Here is a 27,275-nt window from a genome sequence, read left to right as displayed (position 1 = left end):
TGTATTGTAGTGTGATTGACACGGGGAACAATGAAAACCGGTCCTGTTGGGAAGAACCAAGTGAAAGCAACAGAGGGATATCGTTGACCAAAGTTGTACTTTAATTCAGAAAAGCTGTAGTATTAGATATATAAAATCCGGACTATTTTATGATCACCCTCCCTTGGACTCGAAGTAAAATTAGCTCACCCTCCCTCTGTCTAAAATTAAAAAGACATGGCCCTCCCCTATTTTCCTCCAGGAAATTGTCTAAATTTCGACTGGTCCCTAAACCGATTTTCCGGAAACTGTTCCAAATGCGATGGAACCGATTCGATTCCCGATTCCTCAATGTTGGAGCCGGTTTCAGATCCAAAACGCTACGTGCAACAACCAAGCATAAATCAGGCATTACCTATTACTATTTAGGATTCAAATTAAAAAACAGCAAAATGTACAAGCTCAAAATGTGTTGCTGCTTCATGATGTGTTTGAGTTTGTGGGTCTGTTACTTTCGATGCTTTTGTGTGATGTTGTAGTATAGCCTGTGATCAATTAGGGCTTTAATTTACGAAAAAAGTCAAGAAACACAAATAGTTTGGATATGCAGAACCCTACAACTCCTCCACCAGTAGTGAATCAGAGGATGTAGACACAGAGACAGGCATGATGCTGCCGGTTGCAGTTTATGAGCCATCACCATCACGACTACCGTTGTTATGTAAACGTTTAACGGGTCCATATAACGTTATGTAAACGTTTAACGGGTCCATATATAATATACTGTATAACGTTACCTGCTTGATGGCCAGCAGCAGCTTCCCGTAGCACACCACGATGACCAGAAAGGGCACCAGCAGGCAGAAGACGAACAGGCACACGATATAGGAGATGTTGTTGGCCGTCTTGCCGGTCCAGTCGACGGAGCAGGTGGTGCCGGGCCCCTCGTAGCCGTAGCGGCTCCACCCCAGCAGCGGCGGCGTGGTCCAGAAGAGCGAGTAGCCCCAGGACACGGCGATGCCCAGCGACACCTTGCGGTAGTTGGACACGTCCGCCTCCATGCAGCCCATCATGGTGCTGTAGCGCTCGAAGGACAGGGCGGCCAGGGAGATGAGGGACACGATGCCTGGGGGGGGGGGGGCATTCAACAAGGCACGCACGCACGCACGCACGCACACACACACACACACACACACACACACACACACACACACACACAGTGTTAGTAAGTACAAAAGTATTGGCATAAAAAAACAAATGTAAAAGTACTCATTATACAGAATTATGCAGAATTTCGCAAAATGGTCCTTTAACTTCAGTACTTGAGTAAATTAACCTAGTTATTAAGCAGCGAGTGCATAATCCGGCAACGGCATGGGACGCAGCACTGCCGGGGGGACATGGGACGCAGCACTGCCGGGGGGACATGGGACGCAGCACTGCCGGGGGGACATGGGACGCAGCACTGCCGGGGGGACATGGGACGCAGCACTGCCGGGGACATGGGACGCAGCACTGCCGGGGGGACATGGGACGCAGCACTGCTGGGGGGACATGGGACGCAGCACTGCCGGGGGGACATGGGACGCAGCACTGCCGGGGGGAGGACCGGCAGCTGCCGGGGTAGGTGGATGGATTATGACAGCTCCGTTCCACTGCTCAGTCCGCTCGGCAGCCACGCTCCAGCCGCCGCAACTGCCGGTAGACTGCCGGTAACAGCCGCGGCGCTGCCGGGGATTATGTCAACCCACTGCCGCTACATCTCGTGGCCGCCACTTCACGCAGCAACTGCCGGTAAACTGCTGGTAACAGCCGCGGCGCTGCCGGGAGAAGGGGTGGCAGCTGCCGGGGGAACTGGGAGGATTATCACATGACTGCAGCTCACTTCCGTGGCAGTGTTTGGTCCAACATGCGTTGCGTCGTGGTAAAGTGTCGGACTGATGCCGCCGAGAAACACTACCAATTGCCACGGGTGTTCCGGGCAGATGCCGCTGCCAGAAAATGCACACACTCTCTCTCTTCCACCACACACACACACACACACACACACACACACACACACACACACACACACACACACACACACACACACACACACACACACACACACACACACAGGCACAGCAGACTACAGTGCGCAAGTGCAACACCACACCACTGAACTAATAACGCATTTAGCACCAGTTAGGTCATGCGTGCAGCGTGCAGTGTCAACCCCGTAATGAAAATGTCATACTTTATGGAGCCATCAGACAAAAGACAAATAGTCAGTAGTTGTCCAAATGTTTAGCCACCTTATCTTCAAAAGTAAATAGAATAAAATGAAAGCATGGCATTGATCGTCAAATATTTTCAGTTCCCCTGCGGCCATCCCCTCAGCAGATGGCAGAAGCACATTGTAAATCATATCCAGTGCTATGCCTGCTTGACAGAGCCCATGAAATGTAGTAGGAGATAACAGAAACGCCCTCAAACCGCAAAGAAGTGTCCTTTCCCATCATAACAACTCAATAAACACAAGCTTAAAACAGTGTGCACTCTCTCCCTCTCTATATCTACTTTATGGCTCTTTATTCTGTCCCTGTCTGCTTTCTCCTTCGCTGTCTCTAGCTGTTTCTTACACATCACATCTTACCACGAAAGAAAATAGGAGAGGCCGCATTCTCTTTTTATGCACCAAAATTATGGAACACAATTCCTCAGGAAATCAGAGAGGCCAACTCCACCAACATTTTCAAACAAAAACTAAAAACACACCTCTTCAGATTAGCCTTCTCCACCCAGCACTTTATTGAGGCTTCCCATTTTTTTTTTTTTATTATTATTATTCTTTTTTTCTTTCTTAAACAAATACCTTAAATGCTTGACCTTCTCATGCCTATTTTTATCTCGATGTCTGACTTTATGCACATTCACTGTCTTGTCTTGTCTTGTCTTGCATTGTGTCTGATATAACCTATGACCTAACTGTAAAGCACTTGATGTATGTCCTGCCTGTGAAGCACTTTGAACTGCAACCCTGTATGAAAGGTGCTATATAAATAAAGCTTATTATTATCATTCTGTCATCCTATTGCTGTCCTTTGCTTGTCACCGCGTTAGTGATCAGAGGTCCATACGGCATTGCAGAGTGGCTTCAGGTCAAGGATGGGTGATACGGACAAAATCAAATATCTTTCTTGCATTTGTTTTAAGGTGGTTAATATTAGGAAAAGGCATAGTTTTACTGATGTTAAGTTTAGGAATACTGCTCCGAGGTCGCCGGATTTGATCCGGGGCGAGTGTGTATTGGGTTGAGCGTTCTTCTATGCATCTGAGGGACGTGCGTTCCCAATGGGTATCGTTCCCAACAAGCGTATGCGTATAGTGTCTGTCAAAAACCGACCAATTACAACTCATGCCACTACAATACGTGCATGATGTCACAACATTTGAGCACATGTGGCCATACATTCCTGAAAGGTAAAATATTTATAAAGATTGCTATTTCCATTTGGTCAAATGAGACAGACACACCACCAGGACATGCATGCAAGCAGCCAGCCTGTAAACTGCACACATACTTAAATAACTATCGATTGCCAAAGAGTGCATCCATTAGACTCTTATGTCTTGATCCTTTTAACCCTATACATGTGTTGTTTTTTAAGCCAATTACAAAATGAATTTGAAGCTTATATAAAGGTAATGGGCCCAGGGGTGCCTGGGGCCTCAGGCAGTTTAGTGCACAGACCATATGCTCCTTTAGAATTTGACTACGGTCTTGTCTCCCACATGACTCTCCTCTCTGCCCTTGGGTTCATGGCTTTCTTCACTGACCTATCTGAAATAAGGCATACAAATGTCAAAATGGCATTGTGGCCAAAAAGCTCAGAACAGAACAGAGAGTGTGAGAGAGAGAGAGAGAGAGAGTGGGACGGCAGGGGGGAGGGGTGAAGGAAGGGAGGGAAGTAGGATAGAAGGAGGATAGGGCGGTAGATGAGGAAGAATGAGAGAGGAATGGACAAACGGAGGGAGGGTGGAAGAAACAAACAGAGGGAGGGGTAAAGGTGATCCTGAAGAACAAGACACACACACACACACACACACACACACACACACACACACACACACACACACACACACACACACACACACACACACACACACACACACACACACACACACACACACACACACACACAGAGTCGCCTTACAGCAGCCACCCGTGGCCGTGTTCCTCTGCCCACTACCGTTACTCAACACATCACAGGCGGTGAAATGAAATGCCTTTCACAGCAACAACACACCTTTTGTTTCTGTGCTTCAGGATTGATGAATCTCCACCACGTCTCAAATTTAACCCCTTAAGCGATTGAAGATTGTCGCTATATTTTTTAACATGTTTGATCATTGGGAGGAGAGGGTTGTGTTTTGAAAATGTTAGCCCACAACGACATGCCCGAAATAGGGAGGGAGGCCAGGTTGAAAGTGGCTCAATTCAACTCGTCTCGTTATTATTATTATGTCTTATGCGGTCGCTCCATTGTCTCTGGACCACTGGCATGTTTGGAACAATCCTCTACCACCTCCCCACAACAATTTATTTAGTATAGGAAGACATCATAACACATAAGACGTCAATTCAGTTGTATTTTTTTAAATTAATATGTAACACTACTGATGTGCTCATGGTAGTAGTCAGTATTTCATTTTTAGTTTTTTTTCCTACACACGTTGATGGACTTAAATTATTTAGACATATTTTTTATTCTAGAGTAAAGAGGTACAGGTACAATAAACGTACGCATGGACCACCTGTAATGATGCCATGGACCACTAAAGGTCTGTGGACCACTGGTTGAGAAACGGAGGTCTGCATTATTATAATTGCTCCCCCCTCCTATCCTCCTCTTGTTGATTCCTGAACTCTAGCTGTCATCAACTCTAATGTCATTTTGATCTTTAACGATTAGTGCTGTCGGCATTAATTGATTTTCTTTGGGTATTAGGTATAATACCTGAGGGGAATTAAATTCTAATGACTATAGTATGAAATAATGATCACGTTGGCATCCTGACCCTTTTTATTTTCTGCTACAATTCAATCATGATTGCTTCATGTCAGACGCACTGATGCCTTTGCGCCTGACATAGCCTGCATGGTTTACCACTCCTCCTTGAAAATGTCCATTTCCATTCATTTGTGCGGAGTCAGTGCTAATGCATGGTTGGCTGCAGGAGTACAGACAACCCCTTCAGCCGTTCAGCATGACAACAAAAAGTGATCTCCAGTCTCCAACCAGTAATTTAAAGCGCAAATAACATACATTTTAAAACTGCTTTTAATATTTAATATCATATTGTCTATGTCCCTCAAAGTTATTTCTAATGGTTTGAGCATCAATCACCACTCTGATATAACCAGGCCTTGTCATTTCTTTCTGGACTTTCAAAGCAGTTTTAGCTGCAGTACCACAATGTCCTGAGGTGGTGGGGGTGCTGATGTGCAGATTATTTAATATTTGAGTCATTATAATACTGATGCTAGATAAAACCAGGCTTGTTTCCATTCCATGCCAGCTTGTAAAATCAACAATGGTGGACATTGTAAACAAAGTGGAAATGCAAATTTGGAACTGAAGACTGAAGAAGAGGAGGAATTATACAAAGTAGGGTGACATTGATGACATCACGATGAGGCCAAAATCAGTTGAGCTGTTCCTGAGAGCAATTTCCATTAAAACACCAATATGATATGAAAGCCTGATTGTTCAAAATTGGTTATTTGTGGGGATAGAAAACACATATGGGAGCCCCAAAAACACAAAAAAAAATTAAAAAGTTGAATTTTATGTTATACGTCCTTTAAAACACTCATATTGCGTATAGCTCATTCGAGAGCTTTTTTGGCTTGACCCCGTCGTATCGCTGCTTGCAGCTATATTTTCTAATTTGTCCTGCAGGGGTTCACCTTAAACCCTGGATGAGTGTCTTATCAGCATTCCTCATTGACAGTGAGCAGGTAAAGGTTTCCTTAAGCTTCCTTTTACTTTTCAGAGTGAGTGTTGCAAATCCAATTGCTGCATATGAAGCCGCGAGTTTGAAAAATCTAATCAAAATGCAATTCCCGGAAAGGTACATGGCGTCTTTCCACTGTGAGTTGCATCAGTGAATGTGAAATCTAATACATTGTCTCCATCACTGAACAGACTGCCGCCGTCCCCCCGCCCTCAGACTGTGCAAGTATGCAATCTTCTTTAATAAAGCTGATTAGGATTTCTCTCTGCTAAATACAGTAGGACCTACAGGTAAATGGGTTATGCTGGCTACCAGTAAAATTATAAAAGTGTTATTTTACACTGAGGGTGGGTCCATTTGTACACTTGCTTTAGTAGTGTAGTAACGGCCCCCTCATTGACTAGTCTAGTCTAGAACACCCCCCATCCCCCCCTCTTCCCCTCCTGTGCTGCGAGTGACAAGGGACTCTATTCAAATGAATGGAGAGGGACACCCAGTGCAACTTTGAGGCTGACATCACAGCATTCCTCTCCTGGTCCGCCAGAGGGAATAACTAGTCCACCAGAGGGATCAGCTGGTCCCCCAGAGGGAATAACTAGTCCCCCAGAGGGAATAACTGGTCCCCCAGAGGGATCAGCTGGTCCCCCAGTGGGAATAACTAGTCCCCCAGAGGGAATAACTGGTCCCCCAGAGGGAATAACTAGTCCCCCAGAGGGAATAACTAGTCCCCCAGAGGGAATAACTGGTCCCCCAGAGGGATCAGCTGGTCCCCCAGAGGGAATAACTGTTCCCCCAGAGGGAATAACTAGTCCCCCAGAGGGAATAACTGGTCCCCCAGAGGGAATAACTGTTCCCCCAGAGGGATCAGCTGGTCCCCCAGAGGGAATAACTGTTCCCCCAGAGGGAATAACTGGTCCCCCAGAGGGAATAACTGGTCCCCCAGAGGGAATAACTGGTCCCCCAGAGGGAATAACTAGTCCCCCAGAGGGAATAACTAGTCCCCCAGAGGGATCAGCTGGTCCCCCAGAGGGAATAACTAGTCCCCCAGAGGGAATAACTGGTCCCCCAGAGGGAATAACTAGTCCCCCAGAGGGAATAACTGGTCCCCCAGAGGGAATAACTGGTCCCCCAGAGGGAATAACTAGTCCCCCAGAGGGAATAACTAGTCCCGCAGAGGGAATAACTAGTCCCCCAGAGGGATCAGCTGGTCCCCCAGAGGGAATAACTAGTCCCCCAGAGGGATCAGCTGGTCCCCCAGAGGGAATAACTAGTCCCCCAGAGGGAATAACTAGTCCCCCAGAGGGAATAACTAGTCCCCCAGAGGGAATAACTGGTCCCCCAGAGGGAATAACTGGTCCCCCAGAGGGAATAACTAGTCCCCCAGAGGGAATAACTAGTCCCGCAGAGGGAATAACTAGTCCCCCAGAGGGATCAGCTGGTCCCCCAGAGGGAATAACTAGTCCCCCAGAGGGATCAGCTGGTCCCCCAGAGGGAATAACTAGTCCCCCAGAGGGAATAACTAGTCCCCCAGAGGGAATAACTGGTCCCCCAGAGGGAATAACTGGTCCCCCAGAGGGATCAGCAGGTCCCCCAGAGGGAATAACTGGTCCCCCAGAGGGAATAACTAGTCCCCCAGAGGGAATAACTGGTCCCCCAGAGGGATCAGCTGGTCCCCCAGAGGGAATAACTGTTCCCCCAGAGGGAATAACTAGTCCCCCAGAGGGAACAGCTGGTCCCCCAGAGGGAATAACTAGTCCCCCAGAGGGATCAGCTGGTCCCCCAGAGGGATCAGCTGGTCCCCCAGAGGGAATAACTGGTCCCCCAGAGGGATCAGCTGGTCCCCCAGAGGGAATAACTAGTCCCCCAGAGGGAATAACTAGTCCCCCAGAGGGAATAACTGGTCCCCCAGAGGGAATAACTAGTCCCGCAGAGGGAATAACTGGTCCCCCAGAGGGAATAACTGGTCCCCCAGAGGGATCAGCTGGTCCCCCAGAGGGAATAACTAGTCCCCCAGAGGGAATAACTAGTCCCCCAGAGGGAATAACTAGTCCCCCAGAGGGAATAACTGGTCCCCCAGAGGGATCAGCTGGTCCCCCAGAGGGAATAACTAGTCCCCCAGAGGGAATAACTAGTCCCCCAGAGGGAATAACTGGTCCCCCAGAGGGATCAGCTGGTCCCCCAGAGGGATCAGCTGGTCCCCCAGGGGGAACAACTGGTCCCCCAGAGGGATCAGCTGGTCTCCCAGAGGGAACAACTGGTCTCCCAGAGGGATCAAGGGCAGTAGCTAAATCTAATATCCTAAAAAAAACCCATCTCATGATCTGATAACATTTGAAATGAAATGAAGCAATCTCTCTCTCCCCCCCCCCCTCCCCCCCCTCTCTTTCTCGTTCTCTCTCCCCCTCACTCTAGCTCTCTCACTCTCTCCTCCCCCCTCTCTCTGTATTTTAGGAAGTGTCTGATCATATGCAGGTATAATTAATTCCATTGAGATCCCACCACGGCCCCCACCCTCCCCATCAAAAAATCTGCCACTGCAAATTCGTTTCATATTTCTGTAAAGATCACTTCCACAGACGCTGCCGCGACACACAGCTTTGATATAAGAGACAGACCAAAAGATACCATATACACACATTTTTGGGAAACATCAAGGGAGCGGAGCGGTTGGCCTTGGCCACCGTGAGCAAGGCTGTGTATTGATCCAGCTAAAGTGTTTGAAGCCAGATATCCATCATCCATAATGGATGTTTTGGTTACTGCGCCTCAAACAGACCTTTAATTTACTATTTATTTTGTGGGCTCATTAGCTACCCACTCACCTCAACCTCTGTGGTCAGAGCAGCATTGTTCTGGTTCCTTTGTCCCCGCTGACACATCCACTGACCTTCCTGCAGGAATCAGCATCATCACTGCAGGTGTGTGTGTGTGTGTGTGTGTGTGTGTGTGTGTGTGTGTGTGTGTGTGTGTGTGTGTGTGTGTGTGTGCGTGCGTGCGTGCGTGCGTGCGTGCGTGCGTGCGTGCGTGCGTGCGTGCGTGCGTGCGTGCGTGCGTGCGTGCGTGCGTGCGTGCGTGCGTGCGTGCGTGCGTGTGTGTGTGTGTGCATTTTCTTTGCAGGTCTCTGCATATATGTATGTGTTTCCATGCCGCTGAGCATAATGTGGTATAACCTGAGGCTGATTCTAATGTATTCTAAATCCTTCTGAAAAACGTATGTTGGCTATATCAGTGATTCAATTATATGTAGGTATTTGGCCGCCGACCCCCATCTCAAAATATTTTGTTCCACGTACCCCCAGAAGCAAAGAATTGAGTTCAAAATGTTTGCTGAAAAGAAATATCTATATTATATTCAAATCTGCACTTAATTTTGGATTTTGGATAGCAGATGTACAAAGTTTGTAGATCTGCTATTTTTAAATATCCAAAGTATAAAATGACACAGATGATTGGTCGTCTTAATGGGTCTTAATGGGTTAAAGGCTACACGACTGATCGAAATAAGAAGTGGTGATTCTTTGCCATTTCAAATGATGTAACTGAGAAACTCATTGCACCTACAGTGTCCTCGTCATATGTGTGTGTGTGTGTGTGTGTGTGTGTGTGTGTGTGTGTGTGTGTGTGTGTGTGTGTGTGTGTGTGTGTGTGTGTGTGTGTGTGTGTGTGTGTGTGTGTGTGTGCAGTCTAACTTCAGTAGACAGAGCGGTCCAAGGTTAATCCACTGGGTGATGTGCACAATGCACATAGTCCACCCTGAGCAGGAGGTGGAGAGACTATACTTATTATGCGAGGGCATGCGGAGCTGATGGTGGCATGTCCCCCCCACCCCCCTACACACACACACGCATGCACGCACGTACACACACACTTCTGCACAGCACTACAAGGACAAGACGCTAGAAGGTTTTTTTTTCGTGTTTTTTGTTGTGATGCAGAGAATAGACCGCAGAGAGGTGGCAGCAGAGGTGAACCACAGCCCCGTGCAAGGGTGATAATAACAAAGCATGCTGTAGCCTATAAAAAAAACATACAATGCACTGTATTATTGTGTGTGTGTGTGTGTGTGTGTGTGTGTGCGTGCATGCGTGCGTGTGTGCACTGTGAAGGCATGAATGTAACACCTTGCAGGATTTGAACCTGGGTGTAAACGTAACTAAACTAAACAGAGTTTTTCTACTGAACACCTCGGTAACACAACCAACACACTGACAGGAAATGCACGATTCCATAGTTAACTGTGACCTTCGGTTGCAATAAAAAGGCTTGAAATGTCCGTGCTGCTCCAGTGTCCTCTCCTCCTTCTGCAACTTGTGTCCTTGTTCCTGTGATGCACCGGACCAGCCGTTCCAGGCTTGAAGCGTGTTGGTAGACTCCCTTTGTCCTTGTTCGAAAACACTTCAACAGTAACTCAGGGGAGCCCTGGATCGGCCGCTCTATACCTCCTGGGCCATGCACCCCCCCCCCCCCCCCCCCTCTGCACCCCCCCCCCCCCCCCCACACCTCTTTACTATGTGTATAGACAATTATTTTTGTTTGTTTTCTTTGATTCATCTCTCCCCCGTAAACCCGTAACCTGTAACTATATGTTCTCTGTGGACATACTTGTTGTATAACCAAATCCAGGAGGATCAAATGTATGCATAATTCATAGACACGGAATACTAAATGAGGGGAAAGAAAACGGCAGTCTACCCAACAATCAAACAAAATAAACAGCTGAAGGTTATGTGGTCTTATAGTGCTGTCCACCAGCATTGACCATTATTTACCCTGCAAACTGCAACCATTTTGTTCTTATTGTACATCATATATTATAAACAATTGCTGGTTCTCAAAGTGGGGTAGGGGACCCCAAGGGTCCCGGGGTGGTTCCAAGGGGTCCCCAGCAAAATGTGCTATAGAGCATCACAATTATTTCAACCTCTATCCATTTATACGTTGTCCATTTGTGGGATCATATCAATGTGGGTGTCTTTGACTTGAAAAAGGTGGAGAACCACTATCATATAGGCTACTTGGGGGTGGACCCCTCATGTGGTGTAACAGTGAAATATCCACCATGTAACACTGTATGATCAAAGCTGGTTTGTTTGAGGGTCTTTGAAATGATCTGTGCTGCCCTAACCTCACGTCACCAGACTTTGCCTGGTCTGTGTTCAAAAATCGCCCGTGTGATCCGGTCTAGGCGTGGACTAGACCGAATGGTAACATCTATGTTTTTTCCTTCGGATGAGGTAACCTTGTGTCACCATGCTTTCCACCTCGGAGAAAAGCCTGGTCTGTGTTACAAATTGCTGTGTGAACCGGTCTGGAGCCGATGATATCGTTACGTCATTATTTTGTAGTCATCAGGCAGGAACCATCATCTGGAACTTCCATTCCCTCAAACCGGAATAATAACAATAAAAGCTCTCGTAGCCTGCGGCTTTTATTGAGAAAAATCGGTATGAGGGAAAGCGAAGTGCCAGATTGATGGTTTGCATGACCACAAAACAATGACTACAACATGACGTAGCGATATCATCCGCTCCCTATCGTGTCATAAACCCGAAAAGGAATGCTGCCCAGGCTACGGATGCGGTAGTTCATTTTTTTTGTTTTGTTTTGCTTTGTTTTGGTCCCCCCTGTTTGTTTTTAGTCTCGCCAGTCGTTACGAATTGGAATAAAAGATGGATATACCAAACAAATTATTCCAAGAAACTTTTGGATTCATACGCCGCATCAAGGCTTTTATTCTGTAGGGCGGGCACTAAAATTATGATGCCCTTGATAACAGAGAATTATTTTGGGTAATACTGATTCTGGTTTGGTTGTTCCGGCCTGATGACTACAAACCAGTAACTACAACATGACGTAAAAGTTATCATCCGCTCCCAAACGGATCATGAACCCAACAACGGTATGCCTCCCAGGCTAATGCTGTCCACTTGCAGTGTCTCTGTCTCTCTGACAATGAGCCTTTATTCGTCAATAATGGTCTAGTATGTGTCAGCCAGGGTCTAATCCCAGTGGTTTAATTGTTTAAATGTAAATGGAGAAACAATTAGGCAGGATGCCCTCATGACGGGACACTGTCCAAAATGCTATTGATTTATTAAGGCAGGAAAATCAATACCTTAATCCTTAACAAGGATTGAAGCTATCTGCTGGAGGTTGCAAAGGATGGGATAGCGCGGCTGTGGAGGTAGAGCAAGTCGTCCAATGATCCCTGGGTCGGCAGTTCGAATACCGGCTCCTCCTGTCCACATGTCGAAGTGTCCTTGAGCAAGACACTGAACCCTACATTGCCTCAAATTAGTTGGTTGGTGTGAGCTTGCCACCATTGGTGTGTGAATGTGGGAAGTGAGGACACTGGCGTCGACTGTTCGTCGCTTCACCTCCCAATGTATGAAAGAATGAACCATTGTAAAGCGCTTCTTTGAGCACTTAAAATATAAAATGTGATTCATTATTATTGTGTTGTGTTGTAGTGCCGATCAGAAGCAAACCTGTTTTACCCTTTAAAGCTATTTTAGGAGGTTTAAAATGTTGGTTCAAAATCCACGCTTGCTAAATGTTCAATACACACCTGTTACATTGTCACATCTTAATAGTGAGCCATGGGAGAGGGGCTTGGGTTGTGAAATGGTTTTAATTGTGTGCTGGCTTGGCTACCTGCTGCTCTGTGTAAAATACAGATATTAAAACGTCTGACCTGGAGGCGCTGCTGGGCACCAATATACGTCCAGACAAATGATACAGCGGGTGAGAAGGGGACCTTTTATGCAAGCTTTATGGGTCCTTGCATGCTGGGTTTATGAGGATTATCAAAGAAAGCCTTAGCTGCTAAGCGCCGATGTGCAGACACTGCATGCAGAGAGACGTGTGTGGAGGATCGCAGTGGTGGAAAGTAACTAAGTACTTTTACTTAAGTGCATTTTCTAGGTATTTGTATTGTACTTGAGTATTTCTTTTTTATTTTTTTACTCCACTACATCTCGGATCCAAATATTGTACAATTTACAATTTACAAATGACAATGTATAGGCATTAAGCTTAATCCAGAGCGATTTACAGTAGGCTACAGTAAGCAAGAACAAAAACATGGTAATACATCAAATTCATAAAAATAATCATCATGAATCATATGTGAGCTAATAACCTAACAGTGGAATATATACTGTAATGAAACATTTACTTGTACTTTTACTCCAAGTTACTAGTTACTTTGTAGATTTTGATTATTATTACAACAATTTAAACATACATTAAGAAATATACATTTAGGCCATTTGAAAATAGCTAATCTACAAGTTCACAATGCGTTGCGATATTGTGCATGAGCTTGTAGATCTGCTATTTTCAAAAGATAGGATTTTTAATACATTTGAAAACGTGAAATGAGACATTCTGCAGAATGAGTATACTTTTACTTTTGGTACTTTAAGTAAATTTGTTGCCAATACTTTTGCACTTTTACTCAAGTAATACATTTTTAATTCCAGACTTTTACTTGTAAGAGAGCATTTCTACATTGCAGTATTGATACTTTTACTTAAGTAAAACACGCAAGTACTTTTTCCACCACTGGAGGATTGAACGGAGCCCTATGACATCGCCATGCCCATTAGACAAATGGTACCTTTATAACAGTGGTTCTCAAAATGGGGTCCGGGGACCCCCAGGGGTCCTCCCAGAATTATTATAGTTGGAACTCTTATGGGACTGTAACTCTGAAAGTGTACAAATGGAACCAGATGGACCCTGACGGATCCATTTGGTTCCATTTGTACACTCTCAGAGTTTAATTAACATTGATTTTACAATATAAATTGGGGTCCCAGAGATAGACATGCTGTTAAATGGGTGTCTGTAGCTTAATGCATGTCAAACTGGGGGTCCTTGAAATGAAAACGGTTGAGAATCACTGCTAGAGCCGTACAAATGTGGGTCCGCAGGCTGATAATGATAAATGTCAATTTGGGGGTCCTTGACATGAAAAGGTTTGAGAACCAATGCTTTAAAAAGCCTGTGTAACAACCTCAGTAGCAGCGTCTGAAACGACCTACCCAGACGGCAGACCTATGCATGCTGTTTAATTGTGCAGTTAGAAGGAGCCCGCGTAAACGTACAATCTAAACCCTGCAGTGTGGCGTCTATGTTACCCAGACGGTGTGGAAGTTCTAGGTATTAGTGGGATTGGAGGGCTTTTGAGGCAGGCTTTGTGTGTGTGTGTGTGTGTGTGTGTGTGTGTGTGTGTGTGTGTGTGTGTGTGTGTGTGTGTGTGTGTGTGTGTGCGTGTGCGTGTGCGTGTGTGTGTGAGAGAGAGAGAGAGAGAGAAAGAATGTATGTTCATCAACATTCCCAACAAGTCATCTTTGATCAGGCACTGAACAGTCAGAATCACAAACTAAACCTTTACATGTCCCCGAAATAAACAACTTAATTCTGCCGGCAACCATCATGTCATCATCTCTTGAGTTGGGTATGTTCAATAAAAACATGTAAAATTATAGTCTGAGTCTTTAATATGGCAACACAGACGCATGCACACCCAGTGGATTAACACACACGCACACACGCACAGACACACGCACAGACGCATGCACGCACGCACGCACGCACGCACGCACGCACGCACGCACGCACGCACGCACGCACGCACGCACACACTTGCACACACACACTTGCACACACACACTTGCACACACACACTTCCACTGCACACACAGACAGACAGACAGACAGACAGACAGACAGACAGACAGACAGACAGACAGACAGACAGACAGACAGACAGACAGACAGACAGACAGACAGACAGACAGACAGACAGACAGACAGACAGACAGACAGACAGACAGACAGACAGACAGACAGACAGACAGACAGACAGACAGACAGACAGACAGACAGACAGACAGACAGACAGACAGAACCACAGTCCCAATGTAACCCCCAGAGTCTAATAGACTGTGTGAATGTATAAGTGCATGCCTATAGTATCATAGAACATGAGTGTGTGCCTCCGTACCGTGCATCATGCGTCAGCACTTCACTCCTACACAAAGGTACACACAAGTGTCCTCTCATTAAAAAATCCCCAGAGATCTACAACAACCGCACGCACGCACGCACGCACGCACGCACGCACGCACGCACGCACGCACGCACGCACGCACGCACGCACGCACGCACACAAGCAAGCACGCACACACACACCTATGAGAGCCCCACACACAATACCTATCGACTAATGAATTTCATACTGACTACATGTGTACAGTTGTGGAAAGTAACTAAGTATTTACTCAAGTTATTTACTCAAGTACTTAAGTGCAATTTTGAGGTATTTTACTTTGAATGTTGAATGAATGTTAATTATTTTTCATTTGCTGCTTTTTTAGCTTTTTGCTGGGATTGTAGCTGTTTTTGACACAGGGCGGGGGCATTCGAGCATGGGGCAAAATATGTATTTTTTTACACAATTTGATAGCAATTTATTTTTGTATTATTTAGCCTACTATAGTCCTACTAGGCCCCAAGAAATTACCTCTGGCCACAAAAGATCACAGGATCTACTGAATGTGAAGGTATACTGGGGGGAAGCCACACTGTGTGTCATATATAGGCTCAATATGTCAGTTTGACACATTCAGTATAGATCCCGTGATCGTTTGTGGCCAGATGTAATTTCTTGGGGTCTAGTAGGACTATAGTAAATAATTTAAAAAAAGAGAAAAAAATACATATTACTAGCCCCATGCATGCTCGAATTCCCCCGCCCCCCTGTCAAAAACAGCTACAATCCCTGAAATGAAAGAAAGCAGCAAATGAAAAGAAAAAAAAAATAACACTCATCTTTTACTTTCTCTAATAACAACCTAAAACATGAACCTTGGTTGGAGAAAAAAAAGTTGTCCATAAAGTAAAAAACAAATGTCAGTAGCCTACTTTTACCACCACTGATGGATCTTTATATACTGTATGTAAGCATCATACCATGCAGGCTCAGTCAGTGCAGCGACAGCACAGCATGACTCAAAACCATGCTAATGAGCTATTAACAACTCTCTAATATCGATGCACTCTCTCCCGAACCACTAAAACCACCCACTGGGTGTTACATCAGAGTTAATTATAGGCTGGAACATTTGGACCCACGGTCAAGAAAAATCTGCAATTTGAATGAATCGAACCGACCCGCAGCCTCCAATGCCCTCCATACATTTTTTAGGTGCAATTTGTATGGAAATGCGCACGTGTCTGGCTGGTCTGCGGCTTTGGAAGCAGGACTTATACTTGGAAGTGATTTAGCCCATCATGAAGCCTAGAGAGAGACAGTCTGACTGAGTCTGACACAACGAGTTTGAGACAATTAACGAGCACTGCCGCACAGTCACCCAATAGCCTTTACAACAACTTAGCAGGCTTAATTGTCTTTGATCTCAAAAGATGCGTCGCCGATGACAATAACGTATGTGTACAATGTATAATTCCCCCAGTCAGTTCATATGTGGTCCCCGACCCGAATTAATATTATTATAATATATAAGCTGGGCTACACTATGGAGATAGCCTACCATGAGAGCTGTTTGATTGTGTGTCTGTCACACCATTCTGAATTATACATTTTCATAGCCTACCAAGAAAGATAAATAGTGATGGGAAAAAATATATATGAAAAGCTATGAAAAAATAAATGAATAAAAACTGCGATAAATAAGTATAGGCTACTTACCTGCACGCAGACGATGGTAACAAAGAGACAATAGCCTACATCTATATCAGGCATCGTGTCAATTATACAGGCATGTGGAGAGTGGAGACACGCACACCTGAGTCTGTTAAAAGTGCTCCTAATAAAAGAACAACGTGCAAGGCGTTTTCAGATTCGAAATTTGCCTACAGGCTACTGCATGGTTTGGGTAAATGTGCCATTATGAATATTACTTTGAAATCAAAGTTTAATGCCAAGACGTGATGCCCGATTGCCATCTATAAATGATTAAAAAAAAAACATTATGTGTTCCTGAATTCTCAATGTCGTCAATAGAAAACTATATGATCGATTAAACGCAGTGCGCTGGCAACACTCCATAATAACACCATGCAGCCCATCGATCCCTTTCCCCCCGAACGCATCTGAAACGAAATGGCCAAAAATGTCGATAAACACAGAATGATCTCAGTAAACTATCCTAATACACGCCAAATAATTTCCACTCACCAAACAGGGAATTGACGAAGCCGTACCACACGCAGCCCGTGTCTCCTATGAGCCATCTCCCCTGCGTGCTGGCCGCGAAGCTGAACGGAGTCCCCAGGACGCACACGAGCAGGTCGCTGACGGAAATGTTAATCAGCAGCATGTTGATGGGCGAGCGCAGCGTCTTGTAGCGGCAGAACAGCACCAGCACCAGCAGGTTGTTGAGCAGTCCGAACGTGCCGATGAAGCCCAGGCACGCGGCCACGACCAGGTGGCCGCCGGGGCTGAGGCTCGCCCGGTCCGAGCCGTCCCCGCCCAGCTCCAGCTGCCCGCCCGGCGTCTCCTCGGTGCCCACGGCGCACAGCACGGCGCTATTGGCCCCTGCTGCTGCTGCCGGCAGCGCGCAGTCGCCCAGACTCACGTTGGGCGCGATCATCGCAATCCCGCGGCGGGTGTGCGCCTCGCTCGCACTGAACGAGAGCTTAATTAATATGACATTGGCATTTTTGTTTGTTTGTTTGTTTGTTTGTTTTGTTTGTTTGTTTGTTTTTTGTTTCTTTGGTGCTGATATATCGTTTGTAAAGCAAAAGTCCGATGTAGCTATATGTGTATATATAGGCTACTTGTTGCTTCTAAATGAATGGTGTGAAAGTTAAAAGTGAGACAGGGATGGAAAGGAAGCCACCCACGGCTAGCTCTGCGGGAGGATCGGAACTTTAGTCACTACTAGGTTTAGGATTAGGTTAGGATCAGGTTCAGGTGGTTCAGGGCGATGGAATGGAAATCAGGCGAAAAAAGTTTGGAGAGGCTGCGCTCCACCCTGTGGTAGTTAGAATTCCACGCACACACACTCACACTATAACTATACCTGTCCACTCTGATGCGCTCTCTCTCTCTCTCTCTCTCTCTCTCTCTCTCTCTCTCTCTCTGAGTCCACACACACACACACACACACACACACACACACACACACACACACACACACACACACACACACACACACACACACACACACACACACACACACACACACACACACACACACACACACACACACACACACACGCAATCCTATCTCATGGAGCCCCCCCTCACTCTAATTCTGACCCCCCCCCCCCCCCCCCCCCCCCTATTTCTCTCTCTCTCTCTCTCTCTCTCTCTCTCTCTCTCTCTCTCTCTCTCTCTCTCTCTCTCTCTCTCTCTCTCTCTCTCTCTCTCTCTGACGGCTGACGGCTGGAGCCCGGGAGCGGAACACACGTCGTGGTTCGGTAGGAGCAGACAGAGTTGCTTGACAGTGGGAGAGGAGAGGAGAGGAGAGGAGAGGAGAGGAGAGGAGAGGAGAGGAGAGGAGAGGAGAGGAGAGGAGAGGAGAGGAGAGGAGAGGAGAGGAGAGGAGAGGATCATTTGACTCAACAGTTAGTTGAAGCTCCGCCACGATTCCGAAGCGCAATTTAAACTCAACCACCTCAAAGTTGAGTCCTGCAGGCTCCTCTGTCTGTATCAGTGAATCTTCCTCCCTCTTCTCGGCTTCCTCTTCGGCCGCTCGGGTGCAACCAAGTGAACCAACCACGCCTGATGTGTTCTGTCTGCTGTGTGGAGTGTTGAGTCAGAGTGTCCGCATCACGCAGCCAGGAGGCGCGGCGCTGTCCCTGGTGCTGAAGTGTAGCTATGCCAAAGTGCCGCTGTCCTTGGTGCTCAAGTCTATGCCAATTGCTGCAGATGGCCGAAATTATTATCATCACACATGAAACGGTTTGTGTGTCTTCCGCGTATTATAACAGCTGAGCTACCAAATTGCAATTATTCTATTGGGATTTTTTTGTTGTAATTATAGACCTTTTTATCTTGAATTCAATTAATAGGCGCATACCATACTGACCTCACGTTGTACGCACATCTGGACTGCACGCACGCACGCACGCACGCACGCACACACGCACGCACACACACACACACACACACACACACACACACACACACACACACACACACACACACACACACACACACACACACACACACACACACACACACATGCACACACTTGCGATTGCATTCTTCGGTGGGGACAGTCAGTACAGACAGAGTATAATAAAGTCATTTTATTGGCGTCTGAGGATAGCATTTGATTGGGAAAATAATCTAATGGTGAAGTATTGCCCTGGAAATATGTGCTTTTCATATTACCTCATGCACATATTATGCACTCAAAAATAAAAACATTTTGCCCCCATCAAATCAAATTAAAACTGTGTTAACATGTTTGCCCAGTGGCTATGACTGAGTTAATAAGTGATAGATTTTTACAGCCAGGAGGTATAGGCCTATATATAAACTCAATTTAATCTATTCCGTCTAGTTTGGCATTATTGTTAGCATGCCCAGGGGATGGCAGCTCCAGACTGGATGGTGAAGCAAAGCAGAATGCTTAAGGTGATAAGTGTTAGCACCTACGCTCTTGTAAATCCCACCACAGGCTAAGACATAATCTCCATGTTCAGAGGCACAGCATACATGCTCATCCCTTTGAGTCCTGACTCCATGGCAGCCAACACAAATAATGTCAGGGAAAGAGGAACCCACTTGAGTACATAAGTAATCTCTGAGGTATCACCTGCCATAGGAAATGGCTAATGTTTATTTAGGCTTTGACCCACTTGGAGAATGAGATGTCCCTATATGCTATACCCATCTGGACTTTGACCTGTTGAACACCATATGGCTCATATCATGAAAACATGATACAGCTAATCTTTGCTTTGATCTGCAGTATTACAGCAGTGGTTGTGTTCTGAATCTTTTTTTCAGGCCACAGCCCCCGCAAAATAATCATATTTGATTTGGAGAGAGTGGGGACAGGGTGGTGTTTGAAGGGAGGAATTGCAAACAGACTGTCAGAGCCATTGCCATTCGAGTATATCAGACGTTTTGGGGGTAATGATGACTCCAAAAACGGAACGTCTATACCTAATTCATGAGAAGGGACAGGATGTCCTAATTTAAACGGTATGGGCTTGTTTTTCTTGCTATGCCCATGAACACACCCTAACAAGCCCTGTGCGCGTATACGTAATACGTATACAACCATTTGCCACAGCAGAAGCGCTGTGCTTTGAGACCCAATTTAGATCCTATTTGCACTAGGTGTCGGATTTCTCATCATCATTTTTATGGTAAAACACATAGCCTATTTCCAGTATGACCCTCGAGGAACAGAACTCTACGCTCCCTCAAGTAGTGCAAAAAAAATCAACAATCAGTCAAAAGGAAATCTTTTTGGACCTAGGATGGCATTTAGAGTTATAGCATTGTTCCTAATTATGCACACAGGCTTAAAATGTGCCCTCTGCTACATTTGCCTTCACTTTGCACAGCGAGGATGGGGGGAATTACAGAATTGGATGGCAATCACACCGTTTCCCTCTACAGTTTTCACTTATCTTTCTCTCATAAAATAGTCCCCCTTGTCATTTAGGCAACAAAGTAATTACCTGTGGAAACTATGGCAACATTTACTCTACAGCATCTTCTCTCACTCTAATTGGAGTGAATTAGGACATCTGGGTTCTGGTTCTGAATACCATTTAAACATGTCAGCACAGCGGGGCTGTGGCGCCGGATTTGGTATTCAGTGTGAATTGTGGGTCAGCATGGTGGCTGGACCTTGAGGAGCTCTTAATAATATTAAGAGTTATATTATAACCGAGGTCACAAGGTTATAATCTACATACAGTATGAGTCAGAGGGGGGGGGGGGGGGGACATTTTATCGATATTGTCCGTTTGTGGATTCGTTTTTTGTTCTTTTTCCTCTCAAGCCTCATGCTCAAGTACAGTATTTGCCTCTGAGATGTATAGGAGTAGAAGTAAAAGTATACTGAAAACTGGAAATACTACAGTAAAGTAAATTGTACTTAAGTGCAACACTTGAGTATGCAATTAACTTTTTCCACCACTGCTGCTGACTGAAAGTACATAATGCCTCTGCATGCAGTACACATGAGTCTGATATACTGTAGGCCAAAGATTTATGTAAGACATAAACTTATAGAGCAATATCCAGAATCAAATTTGCAAGCAAAGTTAATAGCCAATTTTGCACTTGTGTGATTTCTTGTATCCTACAACAAAATGATTTGCTGACAACATGGGAAATCTGGAAATGAGTGTAATCTTTTATGCCTGTAATTGGTTTATGACCAAGTTGACCTCTTGGTTGTTCCAGAGACAGCCACACGGATTGGCTGAAGCCAGATTTAAAGAAGATCTACAAGCTCACAAGGCTGCAACGTGTTGATTTATTCATTGATTTTTATTGTAATTTGTTTTCACGACACAGTTGCATGAAATTATAGTAGTGGGAGGAAGGGGGTGGCATGCACAACCCCCTGGAAATATACTTCTAATCAGTGTTTCTACATTGGACAAAAATGTGTACAAAAATAACGATGAGCTATCATTTGAAGTTGTCAAAATGTCCCTTATACCATTTATAATGCAAATGAGTGCCGTCATTATTGAAAGATCTATTTTCACTATAAATCAGCCTATATTGCACCTAACTGCACAATTCAGGTGTCTAGACCTATATGTTTTGAGGCATGCTGGGGTGGTTAAACTGATGTTGATGTTATATTAACACTTTGACGCCATACCCCGCGGAACCCGCTTTTTAATCAAATATCCAACGCTGCCGACATTGTTTTATTACCTTTGGAGCATACGCTGAAGTATTTGCAGCTTTCAACCACGAAAATCCGGTAAAAAATGGTCGTTCGTCTTGTTATGATCAGATGCACCAGCGGCCATGACAATGCGAAACGAAACCAAAGTGCAGAGCAAGTTTTAATCCAAACAAACCCCCCCGTCCACTTGCATTGGGCTCAATTTCCCAGAAGCCTTATAGCAGCCCAGATGATGACTTGATTTCCGGTTTCGTCATCATAACGCGACGGCCTCGTCATCAGGTCCCGGATAAATGCGCTGTTTATTTTTAATTATTTTAAAACAGAGAATTAAACGCATTAAACAAATAGCGGGTATTATGCAGCGGCGGAACACTGGATCAAACAATTAGCGGCACTAGAACTGTTAAGTGATTCTGCTGCATGGGGATCCCCTGGAACCCCCTCAAGAACCACTGGTCTAAGGCACAGTTTCCAGAGTCAGGCCATCAGGCTATACTGAAAAAGCACTGATCCCTGTCATATCAGTCTTTCTTGGTTAGCACTATGACAGCCTATTGCCCTGCAAAATCAAAGTGCAGTAACTACAGTTTTGGACACTCTTTTCAGCAGTTTAATTATTTGATTAGTTAAGGTTATTTGTTATTTGTAAAAGAAACAACAGTGGCGGACCTGCAGTTTTCTGCAAGTTTGTTTCAGATATGTAGTTCATAAAGACTACTTTGAGATCCAGCTGTGTCTGTACTTGTTCATTTTGAAATGTCTATTATCTTGTTTGTTCCCTGAATAAATAAGGTAAACGAAAGAAAGAAAAACTAAATGCTTGTACTGTACTGCACTGTTACTGCACTTTGGCTAGGGCAGTATTGTAATCACTGTCATGGATATTTTATATATGCTGCTTTTATATACATGTAAGGCAGAGACTAAGGTACGACTGTACAACTGTAAACTTGGGATGTGCTTTGCAAATGCTTGTACAGTATATGTACTCAATAGTAGCCTACAACTAGAGATGTCTCGATACTGTATCGGTATCGGGGAAAAGTATTGGATCGGCCCTTATTTGTCATATCAGGTCATATCGGTATCGGTAAATATGCCAGTCTAACCAGCGATCCGACACAGGGGTAAGGGGTTGACACTAAATAAAATGTTGGGACATGTGGAGTTTGCTTTGGAGTTGCCCAAACTGCAAGTGCACATTTGAGTGAAGAGTCTGCTATAAACAGTTAAACACAACACGAGATATATAGCTAGATGGCTATAAACACAACATCACGACACTGGTATCGGTATTCGGTATCGGTATCGGCTAACACAGAAATTGAGGTATCGGGATCGGATCGGAAGCGAAAATCGGGACATCCCTACCTACAACAATACAGTTCATGAGGAAATCAGTCCGCCATCAAAGTCAGTGTGATTGTACATGAAAGGCTTACCAGGCCAGCTGGAGATACCAGCTGGATGTGCATATTTTGCCAGGTATTCTCAGCTTAAAGCACATTGGGTTGACAACCACCTTCTCTAGGCATGTTGTATCGAAAGGCAAAATGTGTGGGTGCATCTTGACAAAGAAACTGAAGTCTTTAGGTGCTTTAGCAGTGTCGAGAGAAGGAGCAACGTCCATCATTTGATTTCCCATGCAAGTACCCAAATTAATGCCATGTACAGTACTCTTAGGCCCAAACCACACAAATGCAACTCCTTGCAATCAAACAGTTGCAAGGAAATTGTGAATGCAAATCAATTATTTGAGTGTGCCTATAACGGACAACAACATGCTAACCATGAAGTAACCCTTTCCCCTTCCCTAAGGCAGAGATAGGCAGTTTTGTTGTCTGAACATAAACTCTTGTAATCTTAGCATTTCCACTTTTATCCCTGGAACTTTAATCCTGGAATCAGGACGTTTGAAGTGTTTACCAAGGCCTGCAAAATTATTATGGCAGCCTTGGGACTTTGTTGGTGTTGACATTATATCGGTCTCACAGGGTACACAACTCAAGGCACAAGTGTCATCCAGTATACGGTTCTGCATTCAAATTAGCTTTCAACAGTGTGTACAGGCCTTTGTATGCAAGAGGGCGATCCAGTGCTGCATAGTCAGAGACAAAAACAACAAAACATAATGTCACCTCACAGATTCAAGGAGAGGCAAGGAATGAATGGATAATGAAAAGAGGAGAGAGAGGGGAGGATGCTTGAAAAGGATTCAAGAAAAAAAATTGATAGAAGAGACATTTTTGAGCAAGGGGAGAGGGAGAGAGGAGAGAGAGAGAGAGAGAGAGAGAGAGAGAGAGAGAGAGAGAGAGAGAGAGAGAGAGAAGCTGCTGAAGTCCATGAATTGGGTTCATTCGGTTTGGTGTTTAGAAATCAGCCAAATGTGTACAGTGTACACCTGCATGTCTGTGAGTAAAATGAAGACAGTCTGACTGATAGAAATTGCATCAAGAAGGGCTGAGATGAGAGAAACATTTACGATTCTCAAATGTAACATATGCCATGTTGCCATGATTTCCTGCTATAATCACTCCTCCCCCTATGCACCCCCAGCAGGCTCCTTCATCCCCACCCCTGCCTCTCCGACATTGACCTTGGGACAGAGGCGGCCGCTGTTGCACTGCAACCTAATCTGCTGGAGGCTCCAGGAGAGCTCAGATGAAGTGTTGCAGCCGTGGATCATATGGATTTACTGTCCACATGGCTCTCCAACGCCATGGACTCCACCACAGCTCCGGTTTGGATATGTGTGTCACTCGAGACCTGTGCTTGAAATGCTTGAGCCTTGACATGCAGTCCGTCACAACAGGACCTGGGAGGATGGGAGGATATGACTTGGATGATTGGTGGGAAGGGGTTCTGTGGCGCGGGGCTTAGCGTGGGTGATGTAGGATTAAAAATACTGGTGGAGAAACAGACAGGTGTCAAATGGAGTGCTATTGGACTCAGTTGGCCTCAGTCCATAGAGCAGTGGTTCTCAACATGTGGGTCGGGACCGCCCAGGGTCCTCCCCTCCCCCCCCTCCTCAGATCACTGTGACAATTTAAGGACATTTTTAATACCTGAAAAAATAAAAGAAGAAGACCATTACTGCATCAAAAGTAATCAATCAAACATATTGGCCAAATTGTCAAATAATATATTGACAAGTTGAAAATAGCTACATGCATGCTCAATGCTCATATTTTCACAATGTTTACTGTATCTGTGGGAACTTACTCAAACTAAGTCAAACTAAATGTAATGCCCTAACTCCTACAATCCCAAGTGCCTGTCCCCAGTTCAAATATGATTATTTTGTGGGGTCACAGCCTGAACAGTTTGAGAACCACTGCCATAGAGTATGGCTAATTGGCGATTGAGAATCTGGGACCCATTGATCTGGGACCCATTGATGACTACAAGTATTTGGGTTCATATATATCTTCTTCCCAAAAGGACTTTCAAACTAGGAAGGGTCAGCCTGCAATAACATGCATAAAGGCCAAGCTACACCAGGCTTTTCTCGCGCGTTTACCCTAAACGCGCGGGGGTAAACGCGCACGTTTTGTGCGCGAAAAGCCTGGTGTAGCGTGGCCGTGAGATCTGGTCATCCCAGCTTAGTAAGATGTTAAAAGTAAAGAAGGACCGGTGCTTCAGTAGGCAGGAACTGGGGGTGGCAATGAAGGACCGGGAAGTCTGGCGTAGCATTGTGGAATCCATGATTTCGACCGCGGTCGAAAAATGATGATGATGATAAATGTAATCTGCCGGGAGATCAATTGATACTTTTGATTTTTCTCTTCCTGTGTAGCTCAACATGACCTTTTTCTCTAGACCTTGAAATCTGTGGCATGAGTCGCCAACTAAGTTCAAGTAAGTTGTACAATGTACAATGACGTTGACAGATGAAAGAGTGTGAGAGACCCAAAGCAAGAATATGGAGAAATGAATGAATATCCTACCTAGAGCACTAAGGTTTATTGCAAACTGTTGCCCAGATTGATTGGCTCCCATCGTGTGTGTCGAGGTTGATCGATGCACCATCTCCCCACTGCCTTATCCCGTTAAGACCGGGAAACTTCTGTGTCATTTTATGTTTTAGCAGCTATATAAATGAGTGTGTGTGTTAAGGGACTTTTAAAAAATAGCAGATCTACAAGATTGACATGAAAGGATCACAACAACATAATTATTATTTAGCAACATATGTCAGAAAACTGTTAGGATTTAGAATACATTATTTAGTAGAATCGGCCTCAGGTCTTAATGGATTATTACACCTTTATCCACAAACATATTTTGGGGTCCTGTATATTTGTGTTCTGCCACAGCATGTTGTCTCTTGTGAAGGATATTGAGGGATCCTCAATATAGGAAGCCATCTGTTTGTTTAGACAAGATAATTATGTCCAATGACGTTTTCTTTCCCCTAATGCTAGCGAACAGCGACATGACTACTGCCTTGTGATCATCAAATTAGAGCAACATAAAAATGCATTACACCAGATTGAGGCACAGCTGATTAAGTGCCATTATGTGGCTGGTCAAATGCTGCACATAATTAGCCACAATAATGATGAGGATGATGATGATGATGATGATGATGATGATGATGATTATAATAATAATAGTTCATAATACTCAGTTGTGGAAAGTAACTAAATACATTTACTTAAGTCCACAGGATACAAGGCCCTCATGCAGTGAGCGTAATTTCCGCAGGTATAGGCAATATTCCATTGCAAATACTTAGTCTCCTTTTTATTTTATTTGACCCTGGATTTGGATGAACAGCACTTTGCCCGATGATCTCAGGCTAAGTTTCACAAGGGGAGAGAGTAACTCTGAAACGTAGATCAGAGCTATAAAACAGACCTGGCGTTGAATGTGATGAGTACAATTTAAAAACGAATTGATTTGAAAAGAAAGCTATACTGTAAGGAAGACAGCTATACTGTAAGGATGCTATAGGAGACATGTGGTCAAAATGTGTTGGAACCAAATCCATGAAAACCTGGAAAGTATCTGTGTCATTTTAGATTTTAGCTACGTTTTTCAGAAAACTGTGGTTCTCAAAAATAGCACATCTACAGTACATTACAAGCTCGCGGCATGTCACTGCAAGGTTGTAGATCTGATATCTTTGAACATCACAAATATTTTCAGATGGGGGTCCGCGGCCAAATATACTGTATATCAATTTGGGTCCTTGGACTACTGATTTAGAAGGCATTTGTATTATCAGCCTCAGGTCTTAATGGGTTAAAAGCTGAGCTGCAGCGTTCTGAACCAATTGAAGATATTGAAGGAACATTTGGGTGAGACAGGTCAAGAGTTACAAGAGTCAACGCATGTGGAAATAAAAGCACAAACCATTTTCTTGAGGTCAGAGATGGACAGAAATGTTTCTCAGATAATGATAAAAGATGGAATAAC

The 27,275-nt window shown here is 44.9% G+C and overlaps 1 protein-coding gene across 1 annotated transcript in view; it reads right to left on the bottom strand.

Moving 5' to 3' along the window:
- The window catches only part of LOC306943012 (vertebrate ancient opsin-like), a gene marked incomplete at both ends in the record, with an annotated part of 82,529 nt that extends 64,926 nt beyond the window's left edge, over positions 1-17,603 (bottom strand). The window contains 2 exons of the mRNA XM_079529217.1: positions 777-1,105; positions 17,189-17,603. Coding sequence (XP_079385343.1) covers positions 777-1,105; positions 17,189-17,603 — 744 coding nt within the window. The remainder of the gene's footprint in view (positions 1-776; positions 1,106-17,188) is intronic.
- Between the last annotated feature and the right edge of the window lie 9,672 nt (positions 17,604-27,275).

The sequence above is a fragment of the Electrona antarctica genome (genome assembly GCF_951216825.1).
Source record: "Electrona antarctica genome assembly, chromosome: 19".
In the NCBI taxonomy this organism is placed as follows: domain Eukaryota; kingdom Metazoa; phylum Chordata; class Actinopteri; order Myctophiformes; family Myctophidae; genus Electrona; species Electrona antarctica.
This window is presented reverse-complemented; position numbering and strand designations above follow the sequence as displayed.